The sequence below is a fragment of the Phalacrocorax carbo genome, chromosome 1, assembly GCF_963921805.1.
Source record: "Phalacrocorax carbo chromosome 1, bPhaCar2.1, whole genome shotgun sequence".
Classification (NCBI taxonomy): domain Eukaryota; kingdom Metazoa; phylum Chordata; class Aves; order Suliformes; family Phalacrocoracidae; genus Phalacrocorax; species Phalacrocorax carbo.
Window position 1 is genome coordinate 6,978,541 of NC_087513.1, and position 20,626 is coordinate 6,999,166.

At 40.4% G+C, this 20,626-nt stretch overlaps 1 protein-coding gene across 7 annotated transcripts in view; it reads left to right on the top strand.

Annotated features, from left to right (window-relative positions):
* CELF2 (CUGBP Elav-like family member 2) overlaps window positions 1-20,626 on the top strand; it is a 373,584-nt gene that overhangs the window by 334,196 nt on the left and 18,762 nt on the right. For 4 of the 7 annotated variants that reach the window (XM_064442812.1, XM_064442795.1, XM_064442822.1 and 1 more), the window contains one exon: window positions 19,312-19,443. The exons of 1 other annotated variant lie outside the window; for it this stretch is intronic. In XM_064442812.1, the coding sequence (XP_064298882.1) occupies window positions 19,312-19,443 (132 nt within the window). The remainder of the gene's footprint in view (window positions 1-19,311; window positions 19,444-20,626) is intronic. 2 more of the 7 variants (XM_064442804.1, XM_064442831.1) reach the window with 1 other exon arrangement.

Sequence of the window (20,626 nt, forward strand, 5' to 3'; positions counted from 1 at the left end):
TTCCTTATTTTTCCCTTTACTATAGCCTCAGTTGAGCTTTCTTCTGGTCCTAACCGAGAGAACAGTTACCGAAGTGATATCAGATGCACAAGGAATACCCAGCCAGATTCTGACTTCATTCCACCAAGCAGAAAACAGATATATGGGGGAATAAGGGACAGGATAAGAGGTGGTGGTGCCTCCATAACCACCATGTAGACTTTCAGCCATGCATGTCCCATGTCTGCAAAACCATAGAGAGAAATCAGGGCAAATCCAGAGTTCAGTAACACTTCAGCATTTCCAGAATCCACAGAGAGAGATGTTGATTCAACGTAGTTACTCTGGATTTACAGTGATGTAGCTGAGTCAAGAATCCAGCCGCTTATCTTTACATAAAGGCTGCAGGGTGTAATTATTTGCATCATGAAGTGTGTTTATTGCTGTTCTAAAAACATTCATATTATTTTAGACACCACTAAAGAACATTTGTGTTTAATCTTGTTTAAGTGTGTATTTATTCCCCATGAAAAAGTAATTCATGGCAGACGGTTTGAGCTCATCAGTAAGGAAAACAGTCTTCACTGCACAATAGAACTGGGACTGAGTGTGGTGCTGGGTGTTAAAGCTGGCCAATGCTTCCCATTATATTACAGTTTTATTGTTTGTTTGGGGGAAAGGTTAAATGGAATGCAGCTTGGCTAATATTAAGTTTGTGCAGCATTTTCCTGTTTCTGGTCTAAGCTTCATCTCGACCTAAAAATAATATTTATTTGCAACATCTCTGAGAAGCCAATTGGGTGAAAATAATTTTGGTTTGCTGATATAGATTTTTTTAAAAACCTGAGCAATCTATTCTCTCGGTCCTGGAGCCGGGGCTTAACATTTTACAAAAGGCTAGTCTCAGTGTCAGTGCTTCTGCACTACTCCTGTCTAAATGTCACCCATTTATAGAGGTGGAAGTGTTGCATTTCATGCATGCTCTGTGATATCTCTGCAGTTTAGCTGTTAAATGTCTGAGTGGCCTGTCTTCCCAATGCATGCTCAGCATTTCTTGAGCCATCCTGACAAGCCTTCTCAGGGCAACTCAACACACACAGTCTTCTTATCCAGCCTGGCTGACTTGCTGTTTCCTCTTTTAACCTGCTCTCGAGGCTCCTTCAGTACCTGGAAGGTGGCTTCATCTGATGCCCAAGTCCGCAGAGGCACGTGGTTAGGAAGGTGCTTCAGCTGAGCTGGGCAGATACTTTCTGGGGATAGCTAGAGCTTAGTATTGCTCGGGGTGGTATTGTAAAGCAGATGCCAAGGTATTTCCAAAGAGATTAATGATTTTGGCTATCGCATTGAAGATGTGTTATTTTCAGTAAATTCTGGACATTTAGCCTTTGAAATAGTGTATTCAGAATGACAACTGCTTTTGAAAGTCTTACGTATAGTAGCTGTACACAAGTGTTTCTAATATTAGACGGCTTCGTGTGTCAAAGAGAAAGTCTATATCTAATAGATCCACTGACCTATTTATGTTGTATACGCAACCTAAAATGAAGCCTTGTTAAAATGTCCTTCAGTTTAACCTTCCTTATCTGGTTCCACATTCTCCACCCTATTAAATATTTTGTAAACCTGAATAATATCTTCAATGATTCTTCTCTGCTCTATGGAAAATGAATTTAGTTTGATAAAGCTTTTCATAGTAGCTCAAAGTATTTTCATTAAAACTTCAAATATGTTGGCAGAAAACATTTAAATCTGCCTTTCAGTGTGTGGATATTTGGAGGCCTTGAGGGTATGTTTTTTGGTCTAGTTTTCTTTTAATACAACATTTTAGTTTGTTGTGTTTCATAAGTGTAAATTATTTTGTCTGATGTCAAAGCCTGCACTAAGCCCAGGAAGAAATGTTTGTGTCTTTCCAGGTAATGCATTAAATTAATATTTCTCAGTTCAGAAAACTGCCCAAATTTAGGAGAGTGCAAAGGTACATGTTTAAATTTAATCCTTTTCTTGATGTTGTTAAAGCCAAAATACTGCACGGAATAGGGATGGACACGAGCATGTATTTCTAACATGCCTTAAGCCATGGCAGCCACATAAATCATATCTGTGTTTCTACCCATAGATAACGGTATCTCTCCTGAAGATCTCTTCTGAATCAATCTTTGACCAAGAGCTCTTGTTCTGTCCTTTGTAGACATGTGTCATAAGAGTCCCAAAAGGTGGTTACCTCAGTTAAAATTCATCTTGCAGCTTAATTTTACATAGATAAGATTTAGCAACCTTCAGTGCATCAAACTGTTATGGATGGATGGTGGTCAGGCTGACTCTGATGCATTGGCAACGCAGACGAACAGGCCAGGAAGTGAGGAACCAACAGGGCATATGATATTTGAGGATGTCGAATTTTCTGCCGGCTTCTAATTGCATTATATTCAAAAAGAAGGGAAATTATTCAGCATCTAATAGTGACTGTTCAATCTGTATGAAAGTCCTTCTTCAAGGTTCATACGGTCACATATTTCCAAACAAATTAAACTCCAATGATCTTTCTCTCATACATTCTTACTAAACAGCTTTGACCGCAGAAGAGTCTAAGGACGCTCATTCTCCTCCATGTGCTAAATACTTTCTCTTAAGCTTGAAACAGTATTCATTCAGAAAGAACAGAGACAATGCAATCCCCCAAACTATTAATTTTTTTATAATTGTAAATTTATAATTTCAATTTTGCATACCCATGGAAGTCTCTCCCTACAGCATTGTTAGAAATGATTTTTTAAAAGCCTTTGCTTAAAAAAACATGAAAGATTAAGCTTTCATTTTAGTAAAAATCCCCTCAGGCAATAAATAGGTTCTTTTGTCTCTTGGCCCTGGAAAAAAAAATTAAAATGGTTTAAATTGCTCATGGTTAAAGTAACTGTTTCTTGCAATTATCAGATGGTAGTGAATAAAAATGAAAATGAAATCATGAAAGAATAAAAACCAGGTAAATGCATATTATGTCTTTCATGAGTTTCTCATGGGTCTTTTGAAGACTCACTTAATCATCTTTCTTGTCTTTTATTTTGATATGATAATTGTTTCCTTTATTTACCCTAATCACCTCTATTTAGTTAATTAATTCTTCACTTTCTTTTCTTACTTAGAATACTTTCCTGTTTTAGATGCAGGTACCTGTAGTATTTCATAACGTAAGGATTTGGGCTGGGGTAGCTTTTACCTCACTCCAGGTTGTCTGAACCAGTTTGTCTCAACTCCCTTTTGGCTGGGCCCTGGAAGCTTGCATTTCCCATTAGCTGGGAATGGGTGTTGGAGGCACTGCCTCACGTGCAGGTATCGACACTGTAGATTTCTCCATTTAAGCAGGATGAATCTCAGCTAAGTGTCAGGAACCTTGTCCTCTGCTCCAGAGACTGTCCTTGACACACCCTGCAAATGGGTTGACTAGCAAAGAGCTCGCAGGGAGGCTGCTATTCCAGAGCCTGCAGAGATTTATGGTTAATTCAGTGGGTGGTGGGAAGGTTTGGAGGTAGATGTGAAGGAGACACATACAAGCCCATGAACAGAGTATCTGCCTCTAACACCCTCTGACGTTTAATTTGCCTCAGTTGAGCCGCTACCCTAATTTTCCCAAGGATGATAATGTTTATTCTGACTGTCCTGGGTGGTACAAGGTTGATACAGCACTGGAAAAAACTTTCTGATATCAGGAGCCATGCAGCTCCTGATCTTTGTGCAAGCTGATGTTAAGCAACAGCAGAAAAATGTTTTGTACTCACAGGAAGAATACAGAAGTTGGGCTTCACACGGCAGCTTATTTAGTCATCTTGCCCTTCTCCATCACCACACGGATTTTTATTGTTTAATGCCATAACATTAAATTCCCAGAATCACATAGGTTGGTAGACACTTCCCAAGGTCTCTACTTCAGTCTCCTGCTCACACCAGCACCACTCAGAGCAGGTTGGTAAAGGCCATGTCCAGTCAAGGTTTGAATATCTCCAAGGATGGAGATTACACAGCTTCTGTGATCTCGTTTCAATTTTGTTTCTTAAAATTCATGCATACATGTTTTTTCAGTAGCCAGTAGGAGAGCCCTTCTATGTGCAAATGAAGAGACGAAACATCTAATTGTACATCCAAATTTATCTGCATAAACGTACACAATAAAGCTTCTGAGCTGTGGGGGGATAGAATTGCTAAACCAGAAGCTAATTCAGTTTCAGACTTAGAAGCCTTGATTTTCCATGACATTTTCATGTTTATTTGATTCTCTCAACTATTATTTATTCACACAGCTGAACCAGCTATTCATGCTTCAGTAAAAAAGCTCTTCAGGTTCATCTGTGTAAACCTAGGAGGAAATCTTTCTGAAAAAAAATACTGTCAAAGTAGAAAGTTAAGACTTTTTTCTTTAACAACCTCTTGAAATCCAGCCCAGCTTTTGCCATATTATATCAAAATTCAGCCATTAACTCTTATGTTGAAAAAAAAGCTCTCCTAAGCACAAAAGTCTAAAAATACTCATTTTCAGGCAGATGCTGACATTGAAGAATAACAACCCCCAGAAAGGAAGACTGTGAAGTATAGAATAAACTGAAAAAGAGAAAAAAAACTCGTTACCGGACAGTGCCTGTCCTGTAAGAATTGATTCATCCTTTCCCCCTGCTAAAAAAAGAGAATTATATCTTCCAGTTAGCGTCTGTGGTTCATTATTTTCTCTACCCCCTAATGTAGCATGAAGATTGTCTTTGTTAGTTGAAGGTATTCATGTTGTGAACACAATTGTTGAAATGTTAGAGATTTTATAGAATATACAAGATGCCTCAGCTGAGAAGCAGTGAAGAATGTTCAAATAATCATTCTTAGAAGATTCTCTTTTTGTTCACTTCAGTACAATACGTTTTTCTCCAATCAGCAGTGCAAGTCTGCCACCGTGACATTTCGTTAGAGGCCAGTACACCCACTGAGATAGCTGTGATTTGCTTCCAGGATGATCCAAAAATAGCCCTACCAGTAGGTGTGTAGGAAGGTCTGACAGTTTGCTAAAGAATGAATTGAGGTAGGTGTTTCATGTTGGAAAAGATCGGTTTAAAATGCAGAATGGCACTCTTCATGCTGTAGTACAAATTGGTTATTTTTGTACCGTTTCACGTGGAGCTGATGCAGGTTCCATTATTATAAGAACATTATAAGATCATACCAAATAAGGTCCCATTATTATAAAAATAATTTCAAATAAGCTTTACTACTTTTGCAGTACATAGAAAACTTCCCTAGTAAAATGTTCACTATTTTTAGGATAAAGATACAGTTGATAAATATAACACATAGCCTAAATAAAGGTTTATAAATACAATATACATACAGTACGCATACGCCGGATGGATGCTTAAACAACCCAAGTGTATGATTTTCAATTTTATATTTAAATCTGGTCATATTAGCACCATTATCTTCGTGCTCTGAGCACAGAGCAGTCCAGTGCCTTAACCCTGATTTCAGCACCAACTTTTTTAAAAGTGTGTGTTTGCAAGGAAGGCATGGAAGAAAATCCTGCCTTAGCATGCCCACCACAACTGCCTGGTTCAAGGAGATTTGTGGTGGGAGAAGTGTATTTCTGAACCGTTGTGTGTCAGCTGGGCTTACCCACATAGCATTAAGCTTCTGAGTCTGTGGTTAGACTTCTAAATAAGTGAATTGATTTGGACTGCTCTTAGTGCCCAGAGATTATGCTCCTTCTTGGAGAGATACATTGCTGCTAAGCCCATCTGATAATTAAGTCACCCTTAAGCAGGCATCCAAACACACATGTCGGAGCCAAAAGTAGGAAACTGGGCATGCATTTTTGACGTATATTTGTATTTTTAATAATGCTTCAAAATGTCTTAAATGCCTAAGGAGGAAAAGAGTAGGAATTATGGCTAAAAATGTCCCAGATTCCCAGTGCAGTAAAAGGAGAGGTGACGGGTGATGAATTCCCGCAGAGCCTCCCTGGAAGAGCGGTGTCTCTCCCTGGTCTCCTCATTTGGAAAAACGAGCCAGTGATAACCTGAAGGATGCCGAAGGCAGCAGACAGGCCAGCAATTAACCGGAATGACCTGTTTGCGGATTTGTCCCTTAAAATGTAACAGGTCTTTGTATATTCTTCGAGCAAATTGGTTTCTGAACAGGTGCATCAATTCAGCCTACAGGATCTTAAGGAAGTTCAGTTGCTAAATGGCTGGGCTTAGGGTGCGCAGAACCGGCCAGTGAAGGAGCGTGAGGCTGCCTGACAACTGCAGAAAGAGATGTTTTGCAAACGCTTCTTGCCTCTTTTTTAGAATAAGCATTACCATTTTATGAATTTTTGGCACAGAAAAGCGTGTGACTGTTCCCTCAGAATTGCATAAATACCGAAGTTGTATGCTGAAGGACAGAAACGTACATATTTTTCTGTGAGGCATTGTGCTACTTAAATCTTCGGGGGGTTTTTTAGGAAACAGTGTACAGTACTAAATCATGGATTAGGATCTAATTCAACAGGAGACATGTTTGTTTTTTAAACATTAGTACATTATCATTTTCCTGAAGTATGAAATCCATTGCCTTAGCACATTTCAGGATTTACTTTGCTTGCAGTATACAAATAACGCTTTGTAATACATTATATTTTCTAAGTGTCTCTCTATCCCGCTCTTAATCTCTATTTCAAGCCACAAGAATCCCAGTTTGTAAAAAAGGCTATTTTTCTTTCTGTTGGAAGTACTACTTCAAGTTCATTCAGGGTTGTTTCCTACTAAAGAAACATGATACTATCAGCTTGGCTATACAGGTAGATATGTGAGCTTATGTGCTATATATCTGACAGGAAGCTCCAAACCCAGAAAATGCTGGAGTTCATAATATTCAGGAAATAATGTAAATCTTAGCAAAACTCATGCAGTTGACGGAACTTTCAACTATTTAAGGTTTACTACTGCCAGCACTGCTCCTTCAACCCTACTGAATTGTGCACGTGTCCATGGATACTCATGATCTGTTCTCCTAAGGCAGGATAAATTGTGGAACATAATGGGAATTAGAGTTTATTAATGTCTTTAACGTAATTGTTCCAGCATTGTCTGAAAAGAGCTAGTTTGAATATGGGGCCGCTGATTTATTTTATGCGTTGGACAAACAGAACTATCTCCAACAACTGCATGAATTTATAACCAAATAAAGTAAACCCTTGACTGCATTTGCTGTTGGTGGAACAAAAATGTGTAATACGAATGAAAAGAACCAGTGCCACATTGAACTACATATGACTTTACAAATGGTCTGCAAAGTACGTAGCTGAGTAATTTTACATGAGACAAGATAATCCTCCAGTTCTGCAGCTTATAGAGGTGAATGACTGTATCTTGTGGTGTGCTATTACAATGAGGTTGTGCTTGCACACCCCACTAAGAATCCCATCTTCCATGGAAATTATTATTCATGGACTTTCTGGACTCATAACGCCTGTAGCTACAGACTCAAATTTTCAATATATAGTTTATCTCACCTCTGTTCTAAAATACCATGGACAGGACCCCCAAGTGCCTGAAGTAAACAAATCTTTCACACACATCTTGCATCAATGGAAAGGCAAACACCTCTTGAGGGCTATTTACCTAATCTTAAGACAGATACCTTAAAGAGGTGAAAATGAAGATGAATCAGGCCATCCGCTCCCATGTAGTAGAATTTGAATTGCCATATACACATGTGATTAGCACTCTTGCAACAAAAACATTGCGTACCTTGAACTATAGGCTTGGACTCTGACCCTCTTTTTTTATGGAGAGATGGTACTGCTTATTGTTTGTTATTACTTAGTGGTGAAAGTATGTCAAAGATGTTGTAGGCACATGGGAGGTAATGTGAAGGAACCTGTACGCCAGGCAGGAGATCCTGGCCTCCAGTAGGGCCTTATTGATTCTAGATCAGAAATTCTTTGGAAAGTGAATTGGAAGTGTTTGTATGCTGAAGTGGCTCCACATGTAGGTCATTATAGCATCGGGGCACAAGTCCCTGAACAATAGCTGGTTCCAAATAGTGTGAGACAGCAGTAATAAACATGAGAGCACAGCTGGAAGTTCCCTGTAGAAATGCTAATGCCCTGGTTTTGATGTGAACTCAGTGGTGCTTCAGTGAATACAGGCCACAGCCCTTGGCCCCACTGAGTAAAACAGAGTCATAAATGCTCAGTAATTATTCTTTGTTTTCTTCATATTGTGGGGTTTCAATTTGATTTTATTTCAGTTTGAGTTACAGTTGGAAATATCTAATGGGCAGCTATGATGCCAAGCCAGTCCTTGATGCCCTATTATTCTCTTTCCCAGCCTCTCTTTAAAGTACATCCCACCCAAAACCAAAAGTGATTTATTGTTGTGGTCTGCTGGGACGAATGCATGGTACATTGCAGGGACAGTGCTGAAAAAGGTTGTATGACTTGCAGTTTACACTAGGGGTGGATGGACTTCATTGAGCAATACGCTTCAGCAAAGCAGAAGCATCAGTATGGAATTAGCCCAGAATATTAACTTGCTTTTTACTCTCTCTCTCCATCTTCATAATCTCACAGGAAAATGTATCCTTAAACACAATAACCTAGATTCACAAAGGTATGCCCAATCAATAAATCCTTGCTTCCTAAAACATCTTCTGTTGGATAAATAGGTTTGGAGGAAACTTACAGAATGTAGGACTAGAAGACTACAAAAATTGCCAGCTGATAGGTTTGTACGCCATACCTGTAGTACTTTCGTATGCTCTGTTTTCGCCTCCTTCTTTGCACTCCTGTGGAGGGTCCTCAGTGTAGACACTGTAATTTCAAGACAGTCGGAAATGTCAAGTTAGATTTTAACATAAATTACATAAGTGATTAGGATAAGTGACCCTGATTTTCACTTGTCACAAGCTCACAGAGCTTCCTTACCTTTCGAAGACCCATACACTACTGAAGAGTATGGATTTATGAGTCTCAAGTTAGTCTGCAATTCTAGAAGACCTTGGCTGCTTCTGAACATGCAAAGAATATGAATGAATTGGTTCACCTCCCTGTTTTCTTTTTTTTTTCTTGAATAAGTGAATGTACTCAAAGTACTTTGTAAAATATAAACCTGTTTTCAGAAAGCCAGCTTCAGCCAAAAGGATCATCATGGGGAAAGCTCTTCTCCTCTCCCTGTCCCCCTTTGCCTTGCTTAGTCTCATTTGCCCATGCATGCACACAGACACATAGATGCGACCAGATGTTGAATGTATGCGGCTCTCCCTTCCTCCTTTCCTCACTGGTGCTTCTCTTTTCCTGTACTCTGTGAAGATATGGACAATCTTTCATAGGAATCGTTCACCTGTGAGTAATGAAGAAGTAGAGGGACGCTGACTTATTTGAGAAAGGCTGTGATATTAGTATATGTCTTTCTATATTGTCATTCTTGTTTCCCCCTGACTCTTCCTTGCTCTCTTGCTTTTCTGGTGCTCTTTCCCTGGAGTGCATCTGTCACTTTTATTTTATTCTATCCAAGCACAGGCAGAGCACTTAAACTTACTAGAATCTTCCTTTTTGACATGTCAGACAGCACTTCCAAGATACCAGAAAATGAGCAAGTTTTTACTTCTCTCTCCCCCCAGATGGTAATGTGCTTGTCAGAGGAGCTGACAGAGAATTAACCTCCCCAGACTAGGAAAATCCACCTCTCCCTTGCCAAAAATTGCCCCAAGAAACAGAATCGGTTCATGCAGGTGCTATATTATTGACTGGGGGACCACCAGTTTGTGCAAGGGTGGATACTCGATTGGCTGGAGATCATCGTAAAGGGCAGACAATTTAATGCCAATCACACATGCTAGTTAGATTAGAATACTGATGAGCTCTTTTGAAAGGCCAACTGCATCTTCTTTCAGCAAAAATATTAAAATGCCCTCCTTTCCCCCACCTCCCCCCCCAGATTCTCCACAAGAATAAATTAAAACTTGGAGGTGTGGTTATTATCACAGAATAATTAGACCCCATGGGATTAGAGACACTCAACGTTTGTTAATGCCCCTGGGTTGTGATTATCTAATAATGATGATGCCTCTGTCATCGCTTAATTATTCTTCCCCTTTAAAACGTTCCTTATGCAGTCAGAGCCCGTAGAGTGTGCTCATTTCAGGCAGAGACGCAACTGCAAATTCCTGAGAGCAATGTCACATGGGCGGTGTGATTGACTTACCCACTTCTCCCCCACGCCCATGTTTATAATCCTCATTTCATAAGCTCCATCATTACTATGGTTGAATTGCTCCTCTTTTCCACAGGAGACATTTAATTCTCCTGTTTAGGAGGAAGGTTTTTGGCCTCCATCTCTTTAAAACAACAAATTGCTGTTAGTGCTACGTAAAGAGAATACACCTTAATCAATTAATCTTTAACACATACAATCAGATCTGCCCAGACTCCCACATAACACCAGATCGGTGGTCCAGATTCCCTGCTACATAAGAACCTCCTACAGTTGGGTGCATTTCTTCTTGGTTTAAGAGGGTACCACAACCAAAATAAGATCTTGTAAATCAGATCTTTGGTAAGTTGGAAGCTTTGCACAGGCTTTTCCAACACAACTAAACTTTGTCCAATATCTTCAGTCTTTCACGCAGGCCAGCAGGTGCTCGTCTTGTTTAGATACAATTTACAAGACATTGTTCCAAACATCGTTGGGCTTTGCAGCTAAAGATTAGAAAGAAAACAGAGAATACAGCCTTAATCTGATTATCCTTAAATCCAGTGTTGTCTCTTGGCTTTATTATCCCTTTTGTACTAACAAAGGGACAATGGAATGTTGTGTTTACCCAAGAGATTTTGGGTAGTAAACAAAGATTTTAAATTCACCTTGCTAAAATTAGAGATTTCTACTTTGGGTTTAATATTTCTTTTCCTTTTGTCCCCAGCTCTTAAAATTCTTTTTCTATGTCACTGACTGGGGAGATGTTAGAAGTATTAAAATAATTTTTGTTGTATTTTCTTACTGCATTTACTCTCTTTGCATAATTTCTTTATATCCTTATTTTCAATTGCACATTGCTAAATCTAAAGGAAACTAAGAGGAATCTAAAATCTCAAGGAATCATCCAAGGTCAAGACTTACTTTTGTTAAATGTAGATCTAGCCCTGGAAGTTTTACACACAAAGTAGTCGTGGCAGACTAGAATCAGAAGCACAGCCAAGAGTTAAGTGGCATATTTGATGTCAACCTCTATTCCAGTAAACAGACCCAAGAACAGAAGCCAGATCTCCTGTTCCGTTTTCTGCCAACACATCTTCATTCTTCAGCTTTCTTTCATTCTGCCTCAGTGTTACCTGACCTTTTCCACTTTTCTGCTAGACTGTTCTGCTTTTCATAGGTTCATAGAATACTCAAGGTTGGAAGGTCCCTCAGGAGGTCTGCAGTCCCACCCCCTGCTCAAAGCAGGGCCAAGTGTGAGGTGAGATCAGGTTGCTCAGGGCTTGATCCAGTCAAATCTTGAAAACCTCCAAGGACTGGACACTCTGGGTAATCTGTTCCAGTGCTGGACAATCCTCAGAGTACAGATGTTTTTACTTATATCTGCACTGAACCTCTCTTGTTTCAATTTACCTCTCGTCCTCCCATCATGCACGAGTGCTCTATCTAGCTGATGATCTCCTCATAAGTACTGGGAGGCTGCTTTAGGTCTGCCTGAAGCTGTATCTTCTCTAGCCTGAACAAGCCCAGCTTGTTACAGGATGAGTGCTCCAGACCCTTACCATCTAGCTGGCCTTCCACTGAACTCCCTTCAGCTGATCAATGTTTTACTTGCAATGAGGAGCCCAAATCTGGATTTAGTATTCAGACATGATCTAACAAGTGCTGAGTAAAGAGGAAAAATCACCTGGGTCTCCTGGCTCTGTTTCTGTTCCATCAACCAAGGATGCTGTTGACTTTCTGTGCTGCCAGGGCATGCTGCTGGCTCATGGTCACCTCCCACCAGGACTCCCCTATGTCCCTTTCAGCAGAGCCGCTCCCCAGCCCATCCATCCCCAGCCTCTGTTACTGAAATGGATTATTCCTTCCCAGGTGCAGGACTTTGCTTCTGTTCTTGTTAAATTTCATAAGGTTCCTGTTGGCCAACTGTGCCCATCTGCGTCCCTCTGAATGGCAGGCATTTAGTCAGAAGCAGATTAAGTCAGATCTATTTTGTCTAGTCCTTGGAGTCAGTGAGCTCAGGAAGGCAGCAGAAAATCAGAAGTACACCCAATTCAGTACAAGAAAGAGGATTCTGGACTCAGACAGCCGCCAGTACAGATTTGACAGGAGCCTCTCCCAAAAGAGAACATGTTTTCTCTGCAACTTCTCATGCTTAAAGTCATAGAGATACTGAACCTCAAATTTGTGGGTGATATTGATCCCTAGTGCACAACTATATTGTCTTAACCAGATCAAAATAAGTGCTTTAAACACTGAGTTATTTGAACACTGAGTTATTTAAACTGTCCATTAAGAAAAACAACAAGAACAAAGTTGTGGTTCACAGCCGAGCGGTGTGGTTTGCATTTAAATATATGCACATCCTTTACAACTGACTAAGCAGGATGTGACCAGGACACAGATAAGCAGGTAGCTGATATCAAAGTAGATGCTGAGCTTCCTGTTGTGCTGTGCGTTAGGGAGTGACAGGCAATTGTGGAGTGCAACCGAGGGCTGCGCAAAGCAAAGCTGTCAGCAGGGCTGACGCAGTTCCCGTTGTGAATCTCTGTGTGGAAGGCCCCAGCACAGTTAAGCCAGTCTCGGAGCTGCCCTGAAGCCCTGCAGCACCAGGAACCTGGTTCTGCACCAGAAACTTTAGCTGCTGTCTTCGCTTGGATGGGGTGGCGGAAGGTCTGCAGGAACCCTCCATGCAGGCAAAAAGCTAAAGCCACCCTTGCTTTTCTCTGCCTGTCCTGCCCTAAAACCCTAATAATGGTTCCAAAAAGAAACATCACTTAAAATCTTCAAAATGCCTCTTTGATATTCTTAATACCTTGGTCCCAGGCCTGCAGTGTGACTGTGTACCATTTCCAGAGAGTGTATCAGTGTTGGAAGAGGAGGAAGGGAACAGGACAAAGAGAAGAGGAATGGAGGGAGTGCACAGCCTTCGTATCAAAATCATGAAATAGTGCCAAGTTAGCATATATAGTATGGAGTTTCCAAGGGACCCTTTTTTGCTGTGGTACATGACTTTGCTGAGAAGTCATTGGAGTTCTTTATTACTTAGACATTTCCCAGAAAAATTAAGGAAAGAATGGGGTCGACACACTGCAAAAAGTCTCTCTGCTATATCACAGCAGTACGTATGTGATTTGAATAGGTCCTTTTCTTCAGAGCAACAGTGAGAGGGACTGTTTATCTAGTGCTTTGTTTCATCACCAAGTGCTCAGGCAGCCTCGCTGGACCCTGCAGTTGACCTTCTCTGTTGGGGAAGAGGATTCATTTTATAAATTGGCCCTGAGGCATGAGAGGGGTAGGATTTGCCCAAGGCTGTACTACAGACAAACATAGGTCTGTGGTTTTCTTACTTCAGTATACCTTGAAGCCCTGTCAAGGGCACTCCTCGGTCTTAAGTGTAGGAAGTAAATAGGCATGACAAGAATGTGCCTGTGCCTCCAAGTTATGGCTTTCTAAGAGACAAGCTAGCAACTGGGAAGAAGAAGAATTAACCCTGTCTTGCAGCCAAAAAACATAGTGAATGCTTTATCCAGGGCAGCACAAGAAGTCTGAGGCAGAAGTGGGGGAGGCATCAATACAATCTAGTAGATTAGCTCATCTTGCATGCTCTTGCTCAAGGCCATCATACTTTGTATGACCTATACTGTAACACTGCCTAAGTCCCTGCTGCCTAGCTCCTTTCTCTGACAGCGTGTGCTTTGCAGAAGAGTGCATATCCTCTGCAGATTAGCTCAGAGTTGTCCAGCATCAGGCAATTCTCTGAGCCCACAATTTGATTGAGATGATTACATTCAGACTCATGAGTTTGCATGGTTTGGCATTGGTTCTGCATGCAAGATGAAAACAAATCCCTTGCTTTCAGATCATCGGCTTGTAACACAATGTGCGGCCAACAGAAAGGGCAGGATCCATCCCACAACACATTTCCTCTCTGAATGGTCTATGTCTACTTTGAGTTCACCATCTCAATTGGTGGAAATGGGCATTTCCAGAGGGCAATGCAGCCCATCCTAAGATAGAAATCTAAAGGTAGGGTGTTTGAGTTGGAGGTCTCTTAATCTCAGAGACACCCCAAAAGAACAGTTTTGACTAGGCTAGCTTAAACTAATGATAAAGCTGCCAAAGGTGGGGAAATTAATCCCATCCACAGTGTGCATAGCAAAGCCAAAGAAATATTTATACATCATTGCCTTTCCTAGAGGCTATTATCCTGAATATAGTTGTCCAGCTGATGTAAATCCAGATGATGTAAATCATCATGGCTCTATGGACATAAGCTAGCCAAAAGAATGGCCAGAAGTTTCTATGCTAATACTGGTTGTTTTTCTAGGCTGGCATAATTTTGGAGAATTGTGTTGAAATGTTACTTAAATTAAAATGGAAATGGCTCATTGCTAGTTTAGTTTTCTATTTAAAAAAATCTCTGACCTAAAAGGTGCTATAACCTTTTACAGGCAGAAATAAATGTGTTGAGGAGAATAGTTGAAAATGCCAGATCCTTCAAGCCTTAAAAATCTGTGAATGCAACATTACTAGTTAAACACAAATATCTATACTGTGTAGGGCATCCACTCCAAATGAAAATGTGTTCTCTGTATCAAAGAGAGCTTTGTCAAGGAATATATTAACCAAAGGCCAAGTCTCTTTACTCATAATGAAGCTGATAGCAAAGTTTTTGTCAATTAAATGGAAGAAGCACAGTGAGATCAAATGGCTGCGGTTGGGACTGATTTGGGGGTGTACTGGGGGAAGGATGCAGCCATGCCCTTCTCCATTTCACAGCTTCTTAATATTATTTTCATTATTTGAAGGTTTCTGGATGTTTATTAAAGTGGAGTTGAGTTTGGAAGAAAAGAGGAAGGCTGTGAGAGTGACACAGAAGTATGGGAATAGAGGGGTCAGTGAAGAAGAAACAGTAAGGTCTCTAATAGTAAAATAAACACTTTTAACCTTCTCACCTTTCATGGTTGCAGATGCTAAAGTATTCTGTAAAGTCTCTGTATGTGGCCTGGATGGAGAAGGCTACAGGTGACCAGCCTGCAGTGTACCTACAGGAAACAGAGCAGATTTTTGTACAGGTTACAAGACAACTCTTTACTCTTACAAGTCTAAACTGACCTCTTTATCCAATGCTGTGATATTATTTTCACGTATTAATAGATTTTTAAGGTCAGTGGGGAATATGATGAACATCTTGTCTGAACTCTGGCAACAACAGCCAAAGGATTCAACCCCATAACTCCAGCCAATAGTCTCTGATTGAGCAACAGCCTCTTTGAGGAAGTTGTCGACTTATTCCAGTGACTGATGTTAGAGAAGAAAAAGTTCTTTTGAGTAGACAAAATCTTATCTATCATGTTCTGATGTTTATCCAGGGCTTGACATTGTGAGGGAATGATCAGTGCGGCTGGTAAAAAGCAGCTCTGTTCTTCACCAACTATTGTATATTCAGCTAGCATTCATCAAGCTGGAGCTCTGGCCTGCTGAATCTCTCCCCCTAGCATCAGTATCAGCTAACTCACTGCTGTCCCAGAAAGCTATTGAGTCCCTGACATATATAGGTTTTAAGGAGGCTAGGATAAAATTCCCAGTGTAAAGATGTCATGGTTTAACCTGAGCCGGTAGCCCCATCCTAGCTACTCTGAAGAAAATTAACTCTATCCCAGCCAAAACCAGCACAAAAGGGAAAAATAATAGACCAAATGTTGTGGATAGAGGGTGTGCCATACAGACTGACACCAGAAAAACAAGTCATTTGCACATTTTTTTGCGTGTTTTGATTTTCCTGGCTGTTGCACCAAATGCTGGTGAGCCGGTAGCACAAAGAGAGCAATTCCTGGTGGCACTCCGGCTCCGTACATCAAGCTGTCTAAGTACCTGGAGACAGATGCCTGCTGTTTATTAAGCAGAGCGATGAAGTGACTCAATTCAGAGGAGCAATGTTCTGGTGTGGAGGATGGAGGGAGTTGTGAAATGTTTTAATTTATTTGGTGGCAGGGGAACCTGGTAAAAAACCAATTTATAAATTCAGTAGGTATCCAATCTGTTTTTGTCATCTGGACAACTAAAAGCCATAAATATAGAATAACGCTATTCTGACAGTGAATTATACTTCCTTTGCCATTACTCTGAACAGTTGTGGAGCCCAAGAGTTTTGCTGACATGAGAGAGTTATAAAGGTTTCCCCAAAGTAGCGCAGTCATCTACCATTACCACAAGGCATGTGATTTTTCTTTTTTCTGTTTGGTTCAATATATTAAAATTTTTTAGGTGAAAGAAACTAGAAAAGGGCAAAGGACAGAAGAATCATAGTCCTTGTCTTTAGAGAGATTTCAACATAATCTGGGAGCACATGAGGTAAAAAGTTTCAGCTGGCTTAAGCCTCCACATGTGTCTTGTAGGACCTTTTAACTTTTGTTTCATCTCCCTTTAAGTTTTTTGGGACAAGGAATTCCATTGCTTCATCTGTTGGTTTTATCCAGCATTTTGTGAGAAATTTTCACCTTTCTTAATATCTTGGACCTTTTATGGCCCATTATGATAGTATTTTAGCTCATCACTGTCTTCGTCTTCATTTCATACATGCAGGTCTCAATCAAAAAGGAGATAACTAGTGCGGAGTCCCTCAGGAAACCTCACCCAGCAAGGTGCTGGATCTGTCCTTTGCAAGTGCCCTAACAAAAGGAGCTCCCTTCATTCCTGTTCACCCCTTGTTCAATAAGATAACGGAAACCACACAATTTGTTCAGTTTCTTTTTCCTCAAAGAAATAATAAGCCAAAGAGGAAAAAGCATTGTCCCGGTGGATCTGTTGAGGCAGATCACTGCTAAGCAGAAGAAATAGCCGCAACAACAAAACGCTGATTTCTGAGGTGCTTCAGTGCTCCGACTAGTATTTTACATTGATTATGTGCCAAGTCATTATTTCGGCAAACTAGGTAATCTGCATTGCAACTTCAAATGGAAGAATCACTGAGGCACCTGCTCTGTGTTTGTCTGATGGAACCGAGAAACTTGATATGAATAAAAGAAGAAAAGAGATGTTGGCCCCAGATACTGGCCATCCCTGAAGCATGTGTTTGAGCAGTGAGGCTATGATAAGAGCCACCACAATGTACTCTGTGGGCTGCACAAGAGGGAAGGATTTAATCAGGTTTTTCTGCCTTCTCCAACAGATGTGTTGACAATCCATAAGCGTATGGCTCTCATTCACAGGAGTTATTTGCCCCCAAGAGCTTTAATGTAATTTTCAGGCAGTTTCCTAGCCCCCATTTCTCTCATTTCTTAAATATATGTGTTTCCTCAAGAGAAAAGGGTAATAATCCTCTGAAACAGAAATGGATGGAATTCAGCCCAGTCAAAACCAATCAGATCCTTCAGATTTGAGGTTTATATACTTCATTTAAATGATCCGCTAATGAACATGAGCAGAAACACGGAACAGTGTTGGTCACAGGGAATTCACTGACATTCATTCAATTTGATTTTTTTCTCTCTTCTCTGTTGGTGCCTACATTATCTGACAAAAGTGGGGTTTTACTTGGGTTTTTTATTACTTCTTTTTTTAATCAAAGACATTATTGGCTTCTTATTACTTTGTGGAGAGAGATTGAACAATGAAAGCTGCTTCTATCTGGAACATATAAAATTATTCAAGTTAACATTGCAGATGCTAGGGAAGTGGGGACCAGGAATGCCTCAAGGAGTCTGGAAATCTCACCTCATCCACACCAGGAGAGTCTTTGATACTTTGAGGCCCCATGAGTGCGAAGGCTTGTTTTTGGTAGGTCTTAAGGTTGTAAGGGTGGGTTATTTGTAGGTCAGAGCTTTGAGGTTTACCCACAGAGTGAAAAAGTTGCCTCCTACATTCCTTACTGGATCCTGCCAACTGTAAAGACTTCACTTTCTTGAGGGTTCACTTAGTCATCTGATGTGTTTGACAGCTCAAAAGAGCATTAAGATAAAAGTGATTTTAACCATTTCACAGCTAAGTAATGAATAGGAGCAAAAAAGCATGGTGTAGACAGGATGTGCCTCTGGTAACTCATCAACAAAACTCTGACTTTAAACATTCACTTTTCAGAAGATAATGCAACTTTTTAAAGGACATGAAAGCCTTTATGACTGATGCACTAAAGTAGGGCTCAGGAGACAAGCTAAAAACCTAATTGCTTCCACAGCTTTTATGACTGTGATTCATCTGGTACAGCTTTACCTACCTGTAAGTTAAGTGTTTTATCTACACTGGTTATTCAAGGCCCTTCTATGAGAGAGACGTATTTCTAATTCATCCGACCTATCCTAAATGATAGCTCTTTCTAAGGTGCTTTCTTACATTCCTATGACAAGAGAGTGAGTCTCTTTTCCTAAGCATGTAGTTTAGATGGATTCATCTCATCAGCCTTCACTGTTCCCTTGGTATTGTAGCAGCAAAGACCTTTTCTCCACTTGAGCCTCAGCTTCCCCTCTGGCAGAGCTTTTGGGGATGCATATAGTATCTTTTATGGGGTGCATATACATGACTAGTTATGTACAAAGGCCAGGCTGAAAGCCTGCAACAAAATGGATAGTAGTCACATTTTGTATTTGGCTGGTCATTCTCCTTTTCATAAACTTCAGGGCTTTAAATGACGTTCATAGAGTGTCCTTGAGCAGAGCCATAATGGCATAGTGTCTCACTTAGAATAATTAAAATTTCTCTTAGAGCACTTGGGGCCCAGAACAGAAGGCTGCTGTATGACAAAATTGCAATGAGTAATTCTATTTTTTTTTTCAATGATAGAGTTTAAAATGTGGCAAAATCTCAATAGTCTGGTTAGCTGATCAGCCTGGGAAGCTTCTGAGAAAGCGACTGATCCCATACTTATTGTTTCTATTTTATGTTTGCAAATAATAGCACAACGCTAAATTTTGTGATCCACTCTGCAGTTCAAGGCTTATCAACACTTTGCATGAACAAACATACTAGTAATATCTTGAACAAGGTTGGTCTACTGTTCTCATTTCCTTTTTTTCTTTTTCTTGCAAGTAGCCCTGTTGTTGAGGTCAGCATTATTGTAAGCTGTTTTGTGATCAGCTAAAATAAGCAAAATATGACCTAATTTTGCCTTGCTTTTTTTTCCTTTCAGTGGCTGCATCAACTGCTAATTCCACAGCTGGTGCGGCCATGAATTCTTTGACTTCTCTGGGTACTCTCCAAGGATTGGCTGGAGCCACTGTTGGACTGAATAATATTAATGCACTAGCAGGTACCGTAAACAGTGAGTATTTATTGCTGTGGTGGACAGCCTTCCCCAATAATCATGCCACAAAAACTACCAATTGTAATGGTTATATGATTATTTTTAATCTATATGCAGTTCTGGAGTCTTTTAGTTTCACATAGTTTGCTCTGCGAAGTGAAGTCCCTTGGGTCCCTCCACAAAGAGTCCTTTTCTTGCAGGGCATATGGAAGGTAAAAAAATGTCGCCAGGGGTTTGGGTTATCTGGGTTATAGGAGAGGCTCCTTTTTTATTTAGAGAGTCTGACGACAGGTATATCACCCCAATGTACAAAACTTCGCTCAGAAATGTAGTGATAAGAAAGGTGTTTGCCGCGAGGCAGTTCTTTTAAAATGTCTGTAGGAATTATCAAATTGACTTGAGAGCAATATACTTTAAAAATGAAGGCAAGTCTTTGGCTTTTAATTGGCAAGTGTAAGAGAATGATGCGGTCAGTCACCTGTAATACCAGAGCATGCACATCTATCCTATGACATCTTAAACAAACCCTGGCATCTCCAGCTAAGTAGATGCGGGTAGTTGTTAGAAGATTCTTCCTTGTTGTTAGCCTTGGTCAAGATTTTCCTAAAGAAGAAGGATTTTTTTTTTTTAATTGTTTCTGCGATGATGACTTCACCTTTGCCTGCAATGGAAGAGATTTGTCCAGCTGCATTTTCCCCCTCCCTGTTTTTTTTAGCTGCTGTTGCTCCTTGCATTTCCTTTTGCAATGCAAGGATTTGGTCATCACCAGTCCACGACCCATCATAATGTACCCCCAGGAATGGATGTCCTCCTCAGTATCTCTTGCTCACTCTGATGCTCTGCATGATGTCCTTTTTGTCACTGTTACTTGGCTGCTTACCCAACCTTTTTGTTCTGTGATCTCTGGTCGTCATCGTTGGGAGTTGGGAAGGAAGGGGGCTAATGGATGTCCATGTAGCAATGTTGAGTGGTTGCATGGGGTCTTGTGTAAAATAGGTCTTGCTTCTGGCAAGGACATGCGTATGTCGTACAAACAACCTCATAGTAAATATGACTCAAGAACAATTAAAGAAAAGTAAGTATTAGGTCCCAAAATGGCAGATATTACTTTCCTTTCTTATTATTACATTAGTATTAAAGCAAGTCACTAAAAATGCCATTCATGAAAAGCTAACTTAATCTCCTCTCATGAGCTCTCTTA